The sequence below is a fragment of the Spea bombifrons genome, chromosome 9, assembly GCF_027358695.1.
Source record: "Spea bombifrons isolate aSpeBom1 chromosome 9, aSpeBom1.2.pri, whole genome shotgun sequence".
Taxonomy (NCBI): domain Eukaryota; kingdom Metazoa; phylum Chordata; class Amphibia; order Anura; family Pelobatidae; genus Spea; species Spea bombifrons.
Window position 1 is genome coordinate 1182096 of NC_071095.1, and position 18897 is coordinate 1200992.

Sequence of the window (18897 nt, forward strand, 5' to 3'; positions counted from 1 at the left end):
TTTCTATCTAACTGTTACCTGAATTATATTTTTAGGGTCCATGGCATTTTAGTTTTAAGATCTAGAATATACTCAAAATTACTATTTGGTGCAGATGGAAATATTAGGTAGCAGAAAATGGCAAGAAAAACCGTATACCTATTCCCTTTAGAAATTTATTTTGTTTCATCCCATTACACTGATGAAGAAAACAAACGAACATCGGGCCGCCATACTGCTTGCGGCAGGTGGCAGACACCAGGCATTGGCAGAACTATTATTTCGAACTATTTGGCAGTTACCGAGTCATTGTTACAGCTTTCGTCCGTTCTTCCAGTACCTGAGATTCGGGTCTATTTATTGCTCACCCCTCTGACAATGAAAAGGGTTTTACTGTGTGCCACATTCACGTCTGCGTTACAACAGTCCTCTTGGCCATTAATCCACAGTGACAATCCTCAGCTCACAAACTGCGCAGATCCGTGCTTCTCATTTCTTTTTCATCGCGAGCAGGTTTGGGGCAGACACTTTGACTTTCCCAGGCATGTTCCTCGACAGGTCCGTATCCTACGTACAAAACACAGAATGAGTGTTAAGGGATTTTGGCAGATAACTGCGACTTCTCATTTCCAGGTGCTGTCATGGCGGCGTTTACCTTGACACTCCGCAATAAGTCTTTCTCCCTCGCCGTGGAGTCTTTTGAATGCATGAAGCTGTTCAGAGCCGTTTTAGCAGCTGTGACAAATAAGAAAACATTAAAGGGACACAACCTTTAACGTGTTTTTGCATGTAAATGCTGATCAGCCTTTTAAAAACTACACCAATTGAGCATGTATTATCTCTCTGCTAAAGGTACAGCTTTGTCTTTCAGATATATTAAAACTCGGGGCAAAGACTAAGCTGAGACACATGCAGAACATGTCCTGTATATGAATGTCCCTAATGACATTGTGATGACCCACACATTCATATAAGACAATGAAACATTATTCACCTGACGTCCTATATAAGCTCTATTTTTTAACGTTTACTGGCACGCACACATATATCTAATATCAGAGCAGTGGCCACATGTTAACCCACTAACAGGTTAATTCAGCAGTGTTTTTTAGGTAGGGTAAGGGGCCAAAAAAAGCTCCTTGTACCTGTCCGACAATAAGTGGTGTGTATACAATAAAATAAGTAAATGCAGCATTTAAAGCAGGTCCTGATCATAATGTGCACTAACACGGCTCAATGTGACACTTCTTTGTGCATGATCAGTTTAACACAATATATAGGTGGTCTGTACAGGTTTTTCACAGAATATACCTTTTCCTTTCTTATTAGTTCCTGGGGTTAACTTTACTTTATACCTAAGATTAAGAACATAAAGATTATCATAAATCATCAGAAAATACAATAATGTACAAAGAAAAATAATTTCTCGTCTTAAAGGGCACATCTGCGAGAAGATATACAGGTATGTGTAATGAACAGAAACGTAAAAATAAAATCTGAATTCAGATGAATTCCTTGCTGACAAAAGGGCATAGATCAAGGAGGATCAAGCCCACAGCTTTAACTTCTCATAACCTTTACCGCAAACGGGTTACGTAGCAGAGTTAGGGTGTAAATTACTCTAAGCATTTTGGTGTTTGGTACTACAATTCCCATTAAGTAACTCAAACACTGAACACTTATCAGGAGGAGCAGCAGGGATATCGCAGATACTGCGGTGTGTCTTCCTGAATGCGTCCACTCGCGCATGTATAGGACTGTTATATATTCTGTTAGACTACTCCTAGTGAAAAGGAAGGGCTGAGAATCACTCCACGCACTTATAACTGGTCATCGCTGTGTATGGCGCGCAGACGGGAACCGCAAAAAGGAGCACGTCCTCGGCGTGCGGCTGCCCGGTCAAGGAATCCAGCAAGTTCTCGGCTTCCTGGAAGAAGCAAGGAGGTAAATACACGTATTTTAAAGAAAAAATGACGAAAACAAAGACAGTGACAAATATATTTCATTTACTGGAAATGCGCTGAATCGGGTTTCTATAAGGCTTAACTTTTGGGGCAAAAGCGTGGGTAATGCATTAAAAACTGGAGCCAATGGGGGTTTGCCAACTTCAGTATACATCGCAAAGAACCAAAGAATTTCTCCTGCAATAGGAGCTCTTCGGGATAGTATAGTGAAGCAGAACAAAAAACAGAAAATAACCCAAAACATATGGTTCTGGGCGTGGATGTACATTATGTCGCAGGGGAAATCGCAAAAAAGGTATGGTCCGAATTATGTCATTAATCAAGAAAATCTCAGGCTTTTGCCTTTTGTATTGATATCCGTCCTCACTGCATTCCATGAGACATTTTAAAATAAGAAATGAAATGTCGCAAGTTTGGAAAAGGAATAAGACATACCTCTGATGCTTGTGGGTCCTGCTCCTGATCATCCTGTATAGGAAGTAACAATAATATAATCAGTGTGTAAACCCAGAATACAAGAAAAAGGATAGAAAATAACACAAAAAGCAACAAAGTGAGAAGCGCATTACAGTAAGCGAGGCATTTGAGATTTATTGTGTGTTAGTACATTGTATAACCTTCTTTGCCCCACAAACTTACTTTTCTTTTTTTATTGAATATATCATGCAATTTACAGAAAATGTGCTGTAACATCCGTCAAACCTACAAACCAAAAGGATAGCCGAAGTATATGTAAACATAACAATAAAAATAAGTAAACTTTTGATTTACCCGGCTGTCGCTACCCGTACAACATCCGTCCTAAGATAATTTCCAGTGTTTAGTGAATAGAGTCCATTGTATATGACACATACTTTTCTTTGTTATGTTAAAATTGCAGCAGCATCTCCTACCTTTTCATCCTGTTGATCTTCTAAAGTCATCTCTTGAATATCTTGGGTTACAAAGACATCCACCGGACTCTCCTTCTTATTAATGTTTCCCTTGCCACCCGCCTTTGCTTTCTGGGGCTGCTTTTTTACCACTTCTTCCTTAATTTTACCCTTCTTCCCCTTTTTTCCTTTGTCTTCCTTGTTTGATCCTGCAGACTAAAGAAACGGAGAATTAATTACTTGTCACTATAGTGGCTAGTAATATTCAACGATAAACAAAACAAAATATATATATATATATATATATATATATATATATATATATATATATATATATATACACACACACACACTAAAAAGGTATAGGAAAAACTTCACATCTTACGCCCAACAGTTGCATTATTAGCTCTCGATCCTCCTCATCCTGGTCTTTATACTTCTCTTTCATTTTCTTCATTTTACTCTGAAAATACACGCAAAGAAATATTTTCAAGGAGAAGTTCTGAAAATTTGGGGGGGAGGTAGATGCACTATGATGTTTTTATGAGGTCACACATATATAATTAATTATGCAAATAAGCATGGCCGGTATTTTTTCGCAAGAAAGGTGGCAACCCTACCCAGAGGGAAAAAGAAACAAAGAAGACTTTATAGAACAAAAACGGATGAGCATTTGCCTAATATTTATCTTCAAGAAATTAATAGATAAAAGCCCAATCCAGAGGCTGAGAAACGGTACCTTTTGGCCTCGTTTCATTGGCTGCTGCCCAGCGACACCTTGTGGTGCATTCTGGGAAACTTCCGTTTCAGGTTTCTCCTCTTTCCTCGTCTCCTCCAATGGTTCATTTTCATCTGGGTCATTAGGCTTATTCTTTTTCTTCATGTTCCTGCAGGTCAGAAGGTAGGAAACACCTGATTTCATGCATTGATCAGTGAACTGCTTTACCTTTCAAAGGCGAGGTAGCCGCAGCCCCCCATGACGCTGAGCCTATGGCTTACAATCTTTGCTGTAAAGCAGTCAGAAGAGTGAAGTTTTGGAGGAGGAAGCAACCTCCAAAAGGTTTTAATGGTGAAAAAAATGATCTTTCACATAAATAAAGCCGTTTCTTACCGTCGCTCTTTAGCAGACATATGTTTCCAACCAGCTGACTTGTCATTTTGCTGCTGCCAGAACATAAAATATTATTCAATAATAATAATAATAAGAAAAAAAAGATAGATTCATATTAACTTGATTCCAAAATAAGGAGGTCTTACCGCAGCTGATTTGGCAGGTTCTGGAGCAACTACTTTATTCAATACTCTGTGGAAAGGAGGTAAACGTTTTAATTCTATATTGAAATTATTCTCACACGTATGTAGTGGTTCCACAAACAAGTGTAACGTAACTATTCCAATGATGCCAGATGTTAAACTATAATTCCTATCATCCGCAAATAGCCACAGCTGGGCTTTGGGGGGGGATTAGCATGAATCAACACCATTACTATCATGTAAAAAACGTGTATTACGTGCACCAATATCCAGTGAATGTCTTTGCCGATAGAGTTAATTAAGGCCACGTTGTGCATACCACTAGTCACTCCACCCCTGTGACTTTTGACAGGGCCTTAGCACCTAATGATTCTACCTCTTTGCCTGGAGATGAGATAAGTCTATACTAGTGTCGGGGTAGCTGAGCCCCGTAGCGTCGTTTTCTTCTTTTCCTGTAGAATGAGGACTCTCGCCATCGCTTTCTTCATCCGACCCCGTTGCTTCTCTGACCTCTGCCAGATCTTCAAGTTCATTCACGGATTGGGTTAGCTGCTCGGTATCTGACTTCAAGTTAGTCCTGTCAGTTGTGTCTGCGGTATCCTGTTTGTTTTCATCGTCAGAGCTGCTGCCGTCACTCTCTTCCTCTAAGACGTTAAAACAAACATAGAAAAAACCAATCACACGAGGCTCTAGCACAAGCAATAAAAAACATTCTTGTTCGCTAAATTAAAAAATACATCTCTATGCATAGATCTGGGGACTAGAAATCTCCATTTCCTATTTTCCCAAATTAAAAAAAACCTCTCCGTTCTGAACGGTGCAGAAGTAATAAATGCATTTGATCACTTTTCTAGGAATCCCCACTTGCTTTACGGCACATGGCGTAAAACAGTTGCACGGCGCGCACAGAAACAAAGCTTCTCCCAGTTGCCCGCTAACAAACAGCGCATACAACTCAAGCCTCCATCACAATATATTTTTTTTTCATTTAAAATACTTAAAAAGATTCATCTCCATTTCAATAATTTTCATTTCAGGGGTTGCAGTTTTTACCCAAAGGCTCATTTTCTTCAGCTGCCAGTTCAGAGTTACTGGTCGTCACACTTTCCAGATCCTCGTCCTGAACTTTAACCCTGCGTTCTCCTTTATGACGCCAAACACAAGCCTCGTCCACCTACAAGAAAAGGAATTCACTGCAATTCGAGTCTGCAAACTAAATTCATTTATTTAACCCGCAGCTCGCGTGGCTTTGCTCAGTCTAATTACTTTCAGTTTACCAAAGCAAAGAGGAGATCTCGATTCTCCAACCCCATCCTTACAGATGCTGCCTGAACCAACTAGCAACATTCAGCAATTTTACAATAAGGAAGGGATAACTCAATGGGGAGGAATAATTGTGCAGATCCTTGGAACAGGCAGTTAAGATGGCTGTTCCTATAGCATATATGAAGTATTTCTACTTCATTTATTGGGTATATTCAGGGCTGACATCTGTAGAATGTAGGATTTGAGAAAAGTGACATATAAAGTTATTTTCTACTGTATATTGGACTTCAATTAACCAAACTGTTCTCTTTTTGCATCAGAGCACAGGCCGATGAAGAGCCCATTCTCCGGAGGAAGCTTTGAGCCTGCGCACATTTCTCGCTCCTTGAGTGGGATCAAATGATGTCATCAACTCTACTACTGCCACAATAAGTGAGATGCGTTTGACAGGGTAAGCAATTTCCCCGCTGCCCCCTATATCCACTTTGACTTAGACGGGAAGGTTTCTAAGTTTCTAATGTGTTGCTGCCAGGTCAGAACTCCTAAAGCAGCTCCCCACTCGCTGAGAATACATTGCCTTATTGTATCCAAACACTTCTGTAATACCAGCTGGATCCCTATTTTAGGAAAAGTTTTGGGACTGCTTTTTCATCCGTTACACGCTAATAAAACTAATAGGAGTTTAAAGCTAGACATAAAAAGCTTTGTGGGGCTTCCTCCTTAGAAGGCAATGCTAACCCAAAAAAAGGTATCTGCAGAGATTAGCCCGTATAGAGCTGCCCTCTGCTGGTCAGGTGAGGCATCGCTACCATCATACAGACAGGCTGGCCAACGCGTGGGAAGTGACATGCCCCTTACGAGTATATTAACATACACAGAAATCAAAAGCAAACATACCAACCTTAAACAAAAATCCAAACCCCATCATCAGGTATGAGGGAGGCAGGAAGTTTTTTTTGCCTGAAAAATATTGTCAAAAAATTACTTTTTAGCAGACAAGATTACAATAATTTGCACATTTGCTCATAAGTTATTTTTCCCATTTTTGTGTACCAGGTGTGTGTACTAATTTGGAATATTTTCTTTAAAGGCCACAAATTCTGTGGAACCACACCAATATACAGAAAACACTATGTTCTTCAGAAAAACAGTAAAATAATATAACATGGACGAATTTGGTTGTTCACACGCAGGAAATTTGCTGGTTTCTGTTGTCACAGAAAGCTTTTCTTGTAAATTTACACGGCCCCATAAAGCATGAGATATGACGTATGCATCTCCCTACCTCTAATCATAAAGCTTCCCGTAGTCAGATACTCTCCAGTTGGAGCCGTCTTTGAAACCTGAAAGAAATAATCATAAAAAAAATGTTAACTGTGATTTTGGAAAAATTTGGTGGCCGCTACTCTTTAGAAGCACCCTTAACTTACACCTTAAACGCTATTCTTTTAGACGATAGAAAGAAGAATTGCAGGAACATTACCTGGTTATGATGGACCCACCAGGCACTGGTGATCACGCGTGCGTCCCAGGCTGCGCTATAACAAACCGCCATTGTGCCAGCTTCTGTTAGTGTGCGCGGCGGCACGGTCTCCCCTGAGACACAGATATAGAGAGGTTAATATTCAAATGCACGTTTTAATGACTTGTCACCAAAGCGGATACGTGAGAAGAAGTTACAAAACACCTAAAAAAAAAAGCTGCTTAATCAATGCCCAAAGTCCCTGTACCAATGCCGAGCTAAAACCTCCAGTTCCCGGTACCGCCGCCGAGTAATACTCTGCGTTCTCCCGTATCTCTGCTCATCAATAATCTACAATCGCTTTTACCACCGTCGAGATGAACTCTGCAGTCTTCTGTAACCCTGTTAAGCTATACCCTGGAGTCCCCTGTACCACGATCAAGCTATACTCTGCAGTCCCCTATACCACTATCAAGATATACCCTGCAGTCCCCTATACCATGATCAAGCTATACCCTACAGTCCCCTATACCACTATCAAGCTAAACCCTGCAGTCCCCTATACCACTATCAAGCTATACCCTGCAGTCCCCTATACCACTATCAAGCTATACCCTGCAGTCCCCTATACCACTATCAAGATATACCCTGCAGTCCCCTATACCATGATCAAGCTATACCCTACAGTCCCCTATACCGCTATCAAGCTAAACCCTGCAGTCCCCTATACCACTATCAAGCTATACCCTGCAGTCCCCTATACCACTATCAAGCTATACCCTGCAGCCCCCTATCCCAGTATCAAGTTAACTCTGCAGTCCCCTATACCGCTATCAAGCTATACCCTGCAGTCCCCTATACCGCTATCAAGCTATACCCTGCAGTCCCCTACACCGCTATCAAGCTATACCCTGCAGTCCCCTATACCACTATGAAGCTAAACCCTGCAGTCCCCTATACCGCTATCAAGCTAAACCCTGCAGTCCCCTATACCAGTATCAAGCTATACCCTGCAGTCCCCTATACCGCTATCAAGCTAAACCCTGCAGTCCCCTATACCAGTATCAAGCTATACCCTGCAGTCCCCTATACCACTATCAAGCTAAACCCTGCAGTCCCCTATACCGCTATCAAGCTAAACCCTGCAGTCCCCTATACCACTATCAAGCTATACCCTGCAGTCCGATATAGCGCTATGAAGCTAAACCCTGTAGTCCCCTATACCACTATCAAGCTATACCCTGCAGTCCCCTATACCGCTATCGCCCTATACCCTGCAGCACTCTGTACCACCAGGCTTGTACCCAGCAGTCCATCGAGTTATACCACGTATTCCCCTATAACATCTCTGACCAACACTCAGCAGACCTCTGTACTACTTCTGAGCTGTAATCTGCAGTAAGATGTACATACTATGTTTTTTTTATTTTTATCCTAATGTAATTTAATAAAACTTTGCAAGGGTCTATTTATCTGTCAGGCAGCAGCACTTTTACCTGTAGGATTCTTGATGACACAGCTGGTAGCCCCATGTAGATCTGCATGCACATATATATCACCTACAAAGAAAAAACACCACGCTTTGCGTAAATTCAATACTTAAAAAGACACAGTTTTACATAGAGGAAACATTACCTGCCCCTCTACCATGTTATAGAAATCTTGGCCGATCTGTGTTTTTTTGTTTTACATCAGTGCCCACTTTTGAGTCACATGATATTCCCTAGAAAGGGGGGGGGGTTCAATTTCACATTTACAGAATTATCTGTATCATTTATTGTTAAATGGCATTGCTATCGGCTTGATACTAACCAGGGTTTAGGTAACGCTTCACAATCATCTCATTCTGCTGCTGGTCTCTCCCTGCGATCACCAGATAGTTCTCTGAGCTAATGAACCACAAGAACTTCTCAAACCTGAAGTAAAATACAGAGTCAGGCATTTCAAGGTGACTTGAAGGGAATTCGGAGGTCTACCAGACTTCAACCACTGAATATGGCCAAGGGGGTACGGTTAGGTGCGGCTTTACTAGGGCTTTATTTGACCTGATGATTAATATGTTTAGAAATTGAAGAATGTATTTCTGCTGTTTCTACATGCATGGCTGAGGCTTTGATACACTCATTCTCAAACAATCCTTCTAAGCTCAAAGAAAATGAGTGCATCAGTGCTGGAAAGAGGGACAGAATGATGTAGTTTCCAATAAGAGACTCCCCATCTTAAAGAGGGACACTTGGGAGGTATGTGCCATTTCAGATTCTATAAAAAGTGACCTACAGACTGTAGCTTTATTTAGTGATATCCAATTTTACTTTAAACAATGGGCTATAATACTCTCCTATTCAGTGCAAGACAAGTAGGTTATATGCTCGGCCATCTGTGGAGACAGCTCCTGCTTGCTACAAGAAGCTCGGTCCTTTTTTTCTTGGTTGGTGTACTACGGACCTTGTCTGTTTTATTATCTCCCTGCCTTTTATTAGTTAATGATTTTTTTATTTTGCAAATATGCTGATTTACCCCTCTTTAGCACAATAAAGAGGGACATTTGCTCCCCCATTGTTAGGCTATTCAAGTGTGAAAACCCTTCTCACCAGTACACCTTCCTGGCCTTTTGAATGGTGCTGACTGTCTGGACTTCCTTCAGTGTCTGCTTTGTCTTCTTCTCTGCTGATTTGAATGCCTACCCAGTAGGAAAAAGGAAAAAATGCACATGAAAAATGGTATAGTCCTAAATGATCTCTGCAGATATTAGAGAACATACAATGGTTATAACACATCCAGACTGTGCGGGGTCAGATGTAAGACAAAATCCAAAAAGCTCACTTTTTGCACCTCCTTTCATCTTTCTTCCAACCACATGCTCTATCCAGTCTAGTCTTTATTATGAGATAAAGCTTTTTCCTAAACCAGGTGTTTTGAAATATCTCAGGGGTCAGGATATATTTGGAAGGTGGTGGCTGTGACAAAATGTTTACTTTGGATTTACCTTTTCTGCAGCTTCTACAGTCTTCTGTGTTTTCTTTGCCGCGTGTCTCTTGTGATCATAATACCTGCAATTAAAAATTACAAATATAAAAATATTTATATTTTTGGGGTCTTTCTTTTCCTCTCGCTCCCTGAATCACGTATGGCCCTCTTCTTATGCGACCACTTCCTTTCGCTCACTTTTTGGCATTGGCGTAAGCAGATAAGCTGAGGTCCACATCCACCAGCATTGGCTTGTTCTTCTGAGCTTTCTTAGGCTGTTGCTTATTTTTTGCTTTTTTCTTCTTCCCTTTTGGTTCTTCTGCTTCTTCCATCTGTTCTTCATCATCATCCTCTTCTTCAGACAATGTGTAAGGGTTTCTGAAAAAACAGACTTGGTTATAGGGACAGTTTACCTACTTTTTCCAAATAAAACATTAGCATTCCTTCAAACAGACAAGGCACTTTGTGAAGTTTTGTGCATAATGTCACAGAACAAGTACGCTGTCTTAAGAAAGAAATGTCTAAAGTTGTGCAAATTAGAATTTTCCAAGAAGGAAAGTCTAACCACCTTTCTATAATCATTCATGGTGAGAAAGTGTTGGACCAAAGCCACCGCTTCTTAATGAATTGACATAGACTCACTTCAGCAACATGGTGATATGGTTCATCTCCAGCTTAAGTTCTTTGATGGCAAGAGCAACGGGGTCACCCTGAATTTGAGCCTCTTTCACAATGGTTCCAATCTCTTTCCAGTCGATCTGATTAGCAAGGGCACTGCGCACCACCTGGATTGCACGGTCTACTATGTCCAAGTTTATTTCAATCAGCTCTCCTTTGGTTTTGTCGATTTCCTAAAGAGGAATGTTTTTTTTAGATTTTTATAGTATTCTGGAGGTAAATGAATAGCCTTTCTGCATCTCAAACCAGATCGTTCTCGCCAACTCTCCGGGTGCCGGGAGGACCTGAATCATTGGAACAGAATGACAGAACACAGCCTCACTGGCCACAAAGGTGTAGTTAGCCAAGACCGGGTCAAACATACCTGTGAATACTGCAGAGATTCCAGTCTATGCACATGGTCTTTACGGACATTCTCCAACTTCTTCAAGGCTTGTTTTTCCTGAAAGTAAAAACTAAATGAATAAACAAACAAATAAAAATACAATTTTTGCAAGATACACAAAATAACAAGTCACTATTTATAACAAAATCCAATCCTTGACAAAACCCACTAGCTAAGCCATTATTAATAGAAAAACCTTGCATCATAAAGTGGAACTTTACAAAAAAACATAAACTCATGACAAAATCTTTACGCTGCACAACAAATTAAAAAGTACTTAATATATAGATATCCAAAAGCCACACACAGCATTATTGGTCATTCACCCTACCTGATGAAGGGCTTTTAAATCAATCTTCTGACCTTCCAGCTTGGAATAAAATTCATCAACAGCCTTAAATGAAAAAGAAAGAACATGTCACTAATTATGTAAGAATGTTTTACTTTAATGAGAAGGTGAACGTCACTATATGGGATTTATTGACCAAACTAGTTACTACTTTGTAGAAATCTCTAAATTGCATGCTATAATATAGTGAGAAATGAAACAACACACAAACAAACCTTATCAAACGAATCAAGTTCCATGTACTGACTGTTGCGATGTTGTGCAAATAGGAAAGGATGGAATTCCTCATTTCTGAAACACAGAAGAAGGTTCCTAGTTAGCAGAAGGCGTATATGGTGCGAAGCTGGTGATCAGCATCTCCAGGACCCCGAGCATACTGACACAGAGTGCATTTTCGTAGTTCATATATACAGGATAACTCACGTGAGTATGTCTTCGGGTTCTTTATTCAATTCTAGGCTTGGTTTCTTTTCTCTTTTTTGGATTATGTAGCCCTGTGGGTAATTCACAGTTAAAAAAATTAAAATATTTATTAAATATATATATATATATATATATTAAAGATTTAGTACTCTTGTACACCCTAGAGAATGCTGAAGAAGCAAAGTAAAGGACAGGGAGCTCACCAGATGGCAGTAGAAAATATATGTTTATCTACGCAGAGAGCAATAAGGCATCCTAAAATTGTTCAACCGTCAGTACGAACATGTACACAGTGTGGTACCCGCCGGAGAAAACTGCCCCATTACTCTACATACGCTAGATTTTGTATTTACATCACCTGTAAGTAGCATGTGTCCAAATGGGGTGAAAAAAGCAGTGGATGTATGTATATTAAACATGTAAATTTGAAACTAGAGCACTAGAGCTAATTTCGCTTTGGTTGAACAAAATCCTGCCTTCCAAGTGACACAAACAAAATTCTCAACAAAAGATCTTAGCAACAATATTTGAGGTATTTCTACCCTCGCTATAAATTGCAGACACTAAAAAGATGCTTTTTTTATGCTTTGGGCCTGCTACGTACTGGAAATGGTGTTTTATGCAGGTTTGGTGATGTTATCCTCCACTCGTACAAATTAACGAACGGTTAATCCAGATTTCTGGGCATAGCAGTATCGGTACACACTTACCTTCCCCTTAAAACTAAGAGTTTGATCCATGTATTCTTCGGCCTTTTTTAAAGCGTCGTGAACCTTCTCAATATCTTTAGGGGGGAAAAAAATGCAAATTTACTGCAAAATTAGAGCGCAGAGTAAATGCAGAACTTATGCCTTTGTTTTTTTAATATAAAAGAAATGCATGTGAATATTCTGAGCACATCAACCACCGTCTATTTAAGTGCATGGGCTAAAGAGCTGTGAAGCCCTGTGCCGGGAGCATTTGGATATCGTAACTTGACCGTTACTGACCTGAGTCCGCAGTGATCTGTTCAGCTTTCACATTGCTTGAAAGTCCCACTTCCAGTAAGCAGTGCTCAATCAGAGTCGCACCATACGCTGGACAGAAAATTGATGGCAATTAGCAGGCGTCAGATTTCTCTTTAATTGACATTCAAAAGAATAGATGTGAACTCTTACGCAGATGTGGATTGAGAACCCTCTTCACTTGGTCTCCTTTTTGAGCACTTCCTAGGATTTCTTTTAATCTACAGTTAAAAACAAAACAGTGAAAAAAACAGCTGATATCAACTATATACATGGCTTTAGTAATACTAGCATACTATTTAGTGTGACCGTACCGTTCCAAGGTGAGGAGGGGCTCAGCAAGTTTTGCATTATCAACAGGATAGCGTTCTCGAACAGCAAACTTCACATCGTCTGCCTCGTCCGTCCGAAACCTCAAGATGTTCAGAATGAGATATTCATGATCTGTAAGAACAATGTTGCCCTGAAACAACAGTGAAGTATCTGTAAGGCTCCGTGACGCGTCACAAAATCACTACAGTGTAAAAAAGCTAATGTGTTTTAAACGGCCCAGGAGTTAACAGATCAATGCGGACGTTTCTGAATTGGCTGCTCAGAGGGCATCTTTTTCAAGTCCGCCTATGATAATAAACTCAATGTTTTTTTATTTAATTAAAAGTATTCTTAAAAGTGCTCCTACTTTGTTTGGCAAGAAACAAGCTTAAATATTGCCTATACCATCGTACCCTGTCATAAAGCTCCACAATCACATGATACGCAGCGTCGTCAGAACCAAACTGGAAATCGACGATCCTGTCCACACCCAGCTGCTTAATGCTGACCAGCCTCCGGGATTTCAAATGTTTCCGGCACTGGAGGAAAGAAATGGGGGTATGTTTAGGCGTGCGGCATCCTCCTGTCTTGGGATAGAAAAGGTAATCACATTGTTACCTTCATTGCAAATCCTGATGGCATCATATTCTTAGGCCACTCAAATTCTGTAGTGTGAATTCTTATACCTGATTCTATGAGGAGTACAGCCTTAAAATCTGGCCTGTTGGTGAAACAAGAGCAAACAAGTTAAAATTAATTCAGAAAACTATAAATTAAAGGATAACATTTATCAAGAATTCTAGTAAGCAGCAGTATCAGGATAACCAAATATAATACAATACAGAGGATCCTTTCTTTTCTGTTCTTCCATTGGTACACCTGTTTTACTTTATGAAAAGGGGTAAGTACACTCTGCACATACAGGAGCCTCGGAATCCCTTGCCAGATACATGCCAAGTAGTTTTACAAAAAAAGATCATTTTTATTAGGAACACTTAAAAAAAACGTGCAATCATCACACATACAATATAGATAAACTATCATGTATCTTCATACATTAAATGATTCGTGTAAAAATTTGTGTAAAAACCAGACCACTATTTGCTGACGTGGATGTGAGACTGGATGTGCAACCCACCTAATTGTATATAACGTGATCGGCGCAGGAAAGATGTACAGAATAGATGTCCAGAGCATAAGAAATACTCTCCTTGCTTAATATAAGTTTGGATTTTACAACGTAGATGGAACCAAGGAGAACGCACATGAACATTTCATATGAATAAGTACATAAGACATACATAACAAAGTGTGTCTTTTATACAAGGAGCTATACATGCTGTTTATCTTTTTTTTGGGGGGGGGGCAATAAGGCTAATCATTGACTCCTGGAGATTTTGGAACCATTACAATCATATAGTGCAGTAAACTTGACTAATATTGAACTTTTTTTTTTTTAAGTCCTTTTGTTTCCTATTTATTGTTGTTAAGTTCAATATTTTGAGCATATAATTAAGTGCCAAGGTTAATTGTTATTGCATTAAATTCTAAACACAGTTTATGGTAAAACAATACTGTCATGATATGGCTCTGCGGGGATATATATATATATATATATATATATATATATATTAAGAAGTGATGTTTGGGGAATAATACATGCATATGGAGGGGCCAATATGTAAATTTCTAACCATTCCCTTTGTCCAGGGATCACTTTGGGTGGCCACTCTCAAAGTTACGGGGAATTTCCTCTAAGACACAAAAATAAATGAAAATAATAATAATAGATATATAAAATATAAATGTGCAGCCTGTCACAGAAAGCATTTTATGTTTTAACTGTTCGTTGCTAACCCCTTCAGTGTGTACATGCCAAATAGTCACTGGGGGGGTAACTAAAGTGCACTGTACTGAAGACATTAAGCATACAATAAAATATACTTCATTACACAGAGATAACACAAAAAGCCTTACTTTTGTAGTCGAATGAGATAAGTCTTATTGTCCACATCATAGACATTGTAAACTCTCATTCCCAACAAGCTGTAAATAAGGAAAACACAGGTAATGTGACGTCATGTAGTGGAACTGGCATATGTGTGAGGTTTGTTACGTAATTAAATTAAACTCCTCTAATAAATTAATATTTTCCGCATATAGAATATACGTCACCTGTCATTTAATTCTGCGATGACAGCTCGGATATCTATGGTGTTGAATCTGTTCTTCATGTTGCCGTAGGAAGGAACAGCTCCTCGCACACCATCTGCAGATTATCGCACTAAGCTTCCTGGGCTTACCACATGACACGGACAGTCACATACGGCAAGCCAGAAGTGACAAACCTAGCAAAAGTGCGACACTGGAAAGAGTGACCCCTCCTGGTGAGTTAAGCAAACTACACAGCCTCAAACATTTAACAAGCTTTGTCCAGTAGGAGGCAGTCAAACAAACCAAAAATACTTGCCTTTACACATTGTTAATGGAAGTAAAATGTATTATTATATTATAAAATGTATTTAAAAAAAAAAGAATTGCACTAGAATAGAAGCTTGTAGAAGATGGCAGAAATGGAAATAATTATTGTAATTATTATTATGCTTGTATAGCGCCATCATAGTTGTAATAAATGATGCTTAATTAAATATAGATTTCTTTTAAATATGGGGCTTTTTATAGAAATTAAAAAACAAAATGAACTATGATTTATTTTTAAAAAAAGGCTATGTCTCACTGTGTTGCCCAGGCTGTTCTACACTGGCTATTCACAGGCGCGATCCCACTACTGATTGGCACGGGGGTTTTGACCTGCTCCGTTTCCGACCTGGGCCGGTTCACCCCTCCTTAGAGCAACCTGGTGAGCCTGAGCTCCCCCAAGCTCACCATATTGATACCGAACTTAGTGCGGACACCCGATCGACATAGCTCAGGGTAGACCAGAACCCCTGGACTCAAGTGATCCGACAGCCTCAGCCTCCCAGTAGCAGGATTACAGGCACGCGCCACCGCACCCGGCGAGTAAAACAGACTGCACAGTGATAGTAGAGGCTGAGCTAGAAATGACGTCACATTCAATGAATATATAGGATGCGCGCCACCGTCTGGCAGCTGCTGGTAAATCACTCATTAATTTGTTAGCATGTTCCCTTATAAGTTGTGCAAAGTGCAGTACTACTATCTACAATTATACATATACCTATACTTTTTGTAATGTTAGTTTTTATAGTTTGTGTATAAATCTGGTTTGATGGCACACTAAATGTTTCATAAACCATTAATCTCCCAGCTATCTGTATCTGTGTGGCTGCAGGCTAGCAGGCAATGTGTTTATCACAGTTCTTTGTTGCTTCCTCCTGGAACCGCAAGAGTTAATCGCTTCCAGCTCTAGACGATACTATTGGCGAGGAAGGGATCAGGAACTGGCTCGGTATCCTCGATGGAATAGCACCGTGGCCCGCCGAGGCGTAGCCGAATACAGTGCTGTAAATGTCCTGAAAAGGACAATGAGTGACCCAGCAAGTCCCTGAAGCATTAGACAAGACTAATGTCCAGAAAAGTAACACACAGTTTATTGGGAAAACACACAGGCTTATATACAGATCCAAAGGGTAAAAGGCCATAAATCACATCCCCCATGTGTTCGGCCTTCACGCCATCCTCCACTCTCCCGAAAGTCCCAATGACCGCGAATCCACAGGAGGCTCCTTCTCCGAGTCATCCTTGATCCGTACCCCACCACCTGTGGGTTAATAGCGGGAAAAGGGTGCGCTGGCGTGGTCAATGGCGTCCGGGATATGAAGGGTTAAAGTCTGTGGGCAGGACATGTGGAACATCGACTGGGGCAGCACATGAGGGAGAACAAAGGCACATAAAACAATCACACACACACACACATATATATATATATATATATAAATCACAACCACTGATTATTAAACTGCACTTTTTACCCAGGGTTGTGACAAGGACCCCTGTGTTGGGGGTGAGGTTAGAGGCGGGGTGTGAGGCACAATTGGTCAAGGCTTGAGGAAGGACTGGGCAGGGTCAGAGATGTGGCAACCCATTCACCTTACCTCAGGAGTGAACTTGCTCCATTCAACCGCTGAGCATTCTGAGGAGGCTACGCAGGAGCTGAAATAGAGGTCTGTGCTGCAACAATGTGGTAGGTACACAGGACGGCAGGATAGTGCCAAAAGCAGGGACAGTTGGAAGGCATGGTTATACTAACAACATTTCTCAACCACACCGACCACTCTAAACCACACTGCCGCACATTTCAATACATCTCCCCTTGGCTTCAAAAGCAACATATTCCACAGCACCACCTTGGGCACAGTCTGCCAATGCCACCTCTGCCCCTGCAGCAACCTGCCTGTGCCACATCTGCCCCTGAAGCAACCTGCCTGTGCCACCTCTGCACCTCTTAACAGCCTGCCTATTCCATTTCTGTCCCTAAACACTTACTCAATCATTTATTCATTCACCCATTCACTCTCCCGCACCCCCTTACCAATCTTGCAGATTTCACAGGTCCAGGGGCTGACGCGGGACTGCAGCTCAATGCTGTGGCGGGGAAAAGAGTTTCCTCACACAGTGCGTGGGCGCCAAAGCGGTGAGCTGCAGGCCCGCGTTAGGCTGCCATCGCGGCACCCCCCTGAAGAGTGGCATCTGGTGCAGACTGCCCCCTCGCCCCCCCCCATTTAGGTACACTACCGGTACTACACAGTGATAGTAGAGGGCTGTTAGCTTTGGCGTCGCATACCAATAATAGGATGTGCGCCACCGAATGGTGGATTGTGGCATATGACTTAACTGTGGGAAAATGATGTTAGAATTAGTTAATGCATGCTTTATATATTAATAGAATAATCCCTATAGAATGAAAAGGACTCTTATAAGTTTCCGTATCGTTTGTATAGTTTGTAAACATTTCATTTGATGGTGCAGTAAAATATCTCAGAAAAAATCTACTCAGCTTGTGTCTGTGGTGTCTCATTTCCATATTAACCTTTTTCAGCTAAATCTGTAGTACCAAATGCTCAGTTTCTCAGTGTATTCATTGTCCCAAACCGCTTGCCTGTGCTGTCTCTGCCCCAAACAGTGTGTATGTGACCTCAGACAGTGTGCCTGTGCCATCTTTGTAACCAAACAGCCTGCCTGTGCCATCTTAGCCTCAAACAACATGTCTGTGCCATCCTTGCAAACCAAGAGCTTGTCAGTTCCCGCAAACAGCCTGTCTGTGCCATCCTTGCCACCAAACAGCTTGTCTGTGCAATCTTTGTTGCTGGGGAACTACTTGTGATCTAAACCTTGAGTTTCTTCTCTAAGATGGCAAGTCTCCCTTTTCCATTCTTAAAAAGAAAGGGATGAAGGAAGGCCTGAAACACACAGACATTTTATACATTGAAACTAGCTGAACATATTTGTGTTTCGCTTCAAAAATACTATAGCGCAAATAGATTGGCTTGCTTTGGAGATGTTGTAAAAAGACTATGTCTCACTGTATCGCCCAGGCTGTTCTACACTGGCTATTCACAGGTACGATCCCACTACTGATTGGCATGGGGGTTTTGACCTGCTCCATTTCTGACCTGGGCTGATTCACCCCTCCTTAGAGCAACCTGGTGAGCCTGAGCTCCCCCAAGCTCACCATATTGATACCAAACTTAGTGCGGACACCTGATCTACATAGCTCGGGGTAGACCAGAACCCCCGGACTCAGGTGATCCGACAGCCTCAGCCTCCCAACGGCAGGATTACAGGCACGCACCACCGCACCCGGCGAGTATCAGTCTCTGCACAGTGATAGTAGAGGGCTGTTAGCGGTGACGTCACATTCTAATAATAGGATGTGCGCCACCGTGTGGTGGATTGTGGCATATGACTTAATTGCGGTAAAATGCTGTTAGAATTATTTAATGCATGCTTTATATATTAATAGAATAATCCCTATAGAATGAAAAGGACTCTTATAAGTTT

The 18897-nt window shown here is 41.0% G+C and overlaps 1 protein-coding gene across 2 annotated transcripts; it reads right to left on the reverse strand.

Moving 5' to 3' along the window:
• Positions 1 to 135: 135 nt before the first annotated feature.
• On the reverse strand, positions 136 to 15219 carry NEMF (nuclear export mediator factor). 2 transcript variants are annotated; one of them, XM_053474607.1, is made up of 33 exons: positions 15091 to 15219; positions 14893 to 14961; positions 13534 to 13636; positions 13329 to 13454; positions 12918 to 13066; positions 12757 to 12824; positions 12589 to 12675; positions 12310 to 12383; positions 11600 to 11670; positions 11392 to 11467; positions 11159 to 11221; positions 10807 to 10884; positions 10407 to 10615; positions 9963 to 10142; positions 9784 to 9847; positions 9389 to 9477; positions 8610 to 8713; positions 8294 to 8356; positions 6819 to 6931; positions 6621 to 6678; positions 6237 to 6295; positions 5123 to 5243; positions 4446 to 4713; positions 4073 to 4118; positions 3927 to 3976; positions 3555 to 3702; positions 3201 to 3278; positions 2837 to 3031; positions 2379 to 2411; positions 1800 to 1906; positions 1291 to 1334; positions 635 to 714; positions 136 to 546 (listed from the first exon to the last, which is right to left on the reverse strand). In XM_053474607.1, exons 1-33 carry the CDS (start codon positions 15147 to 15149, stop codon positions 469 to 471), a joined length of 3210 nt encoding a protein of 1069 aa, XP_053330582.1. In that variant the 5' UTR covers positions 15150 to 15219; the 3' UTR covers positions 136 to 468. The 2 variants fall into 2 exon arrangements, with proteins under 2 accessions (XP_053330582.1, XP_053330581.1); XM_053474606.1 differs by having other exon boundaries at positions 3927 to 3979.
• Between the last annotated feature and the right edge of the window lie 3678 nt (positions 15220 to 18897).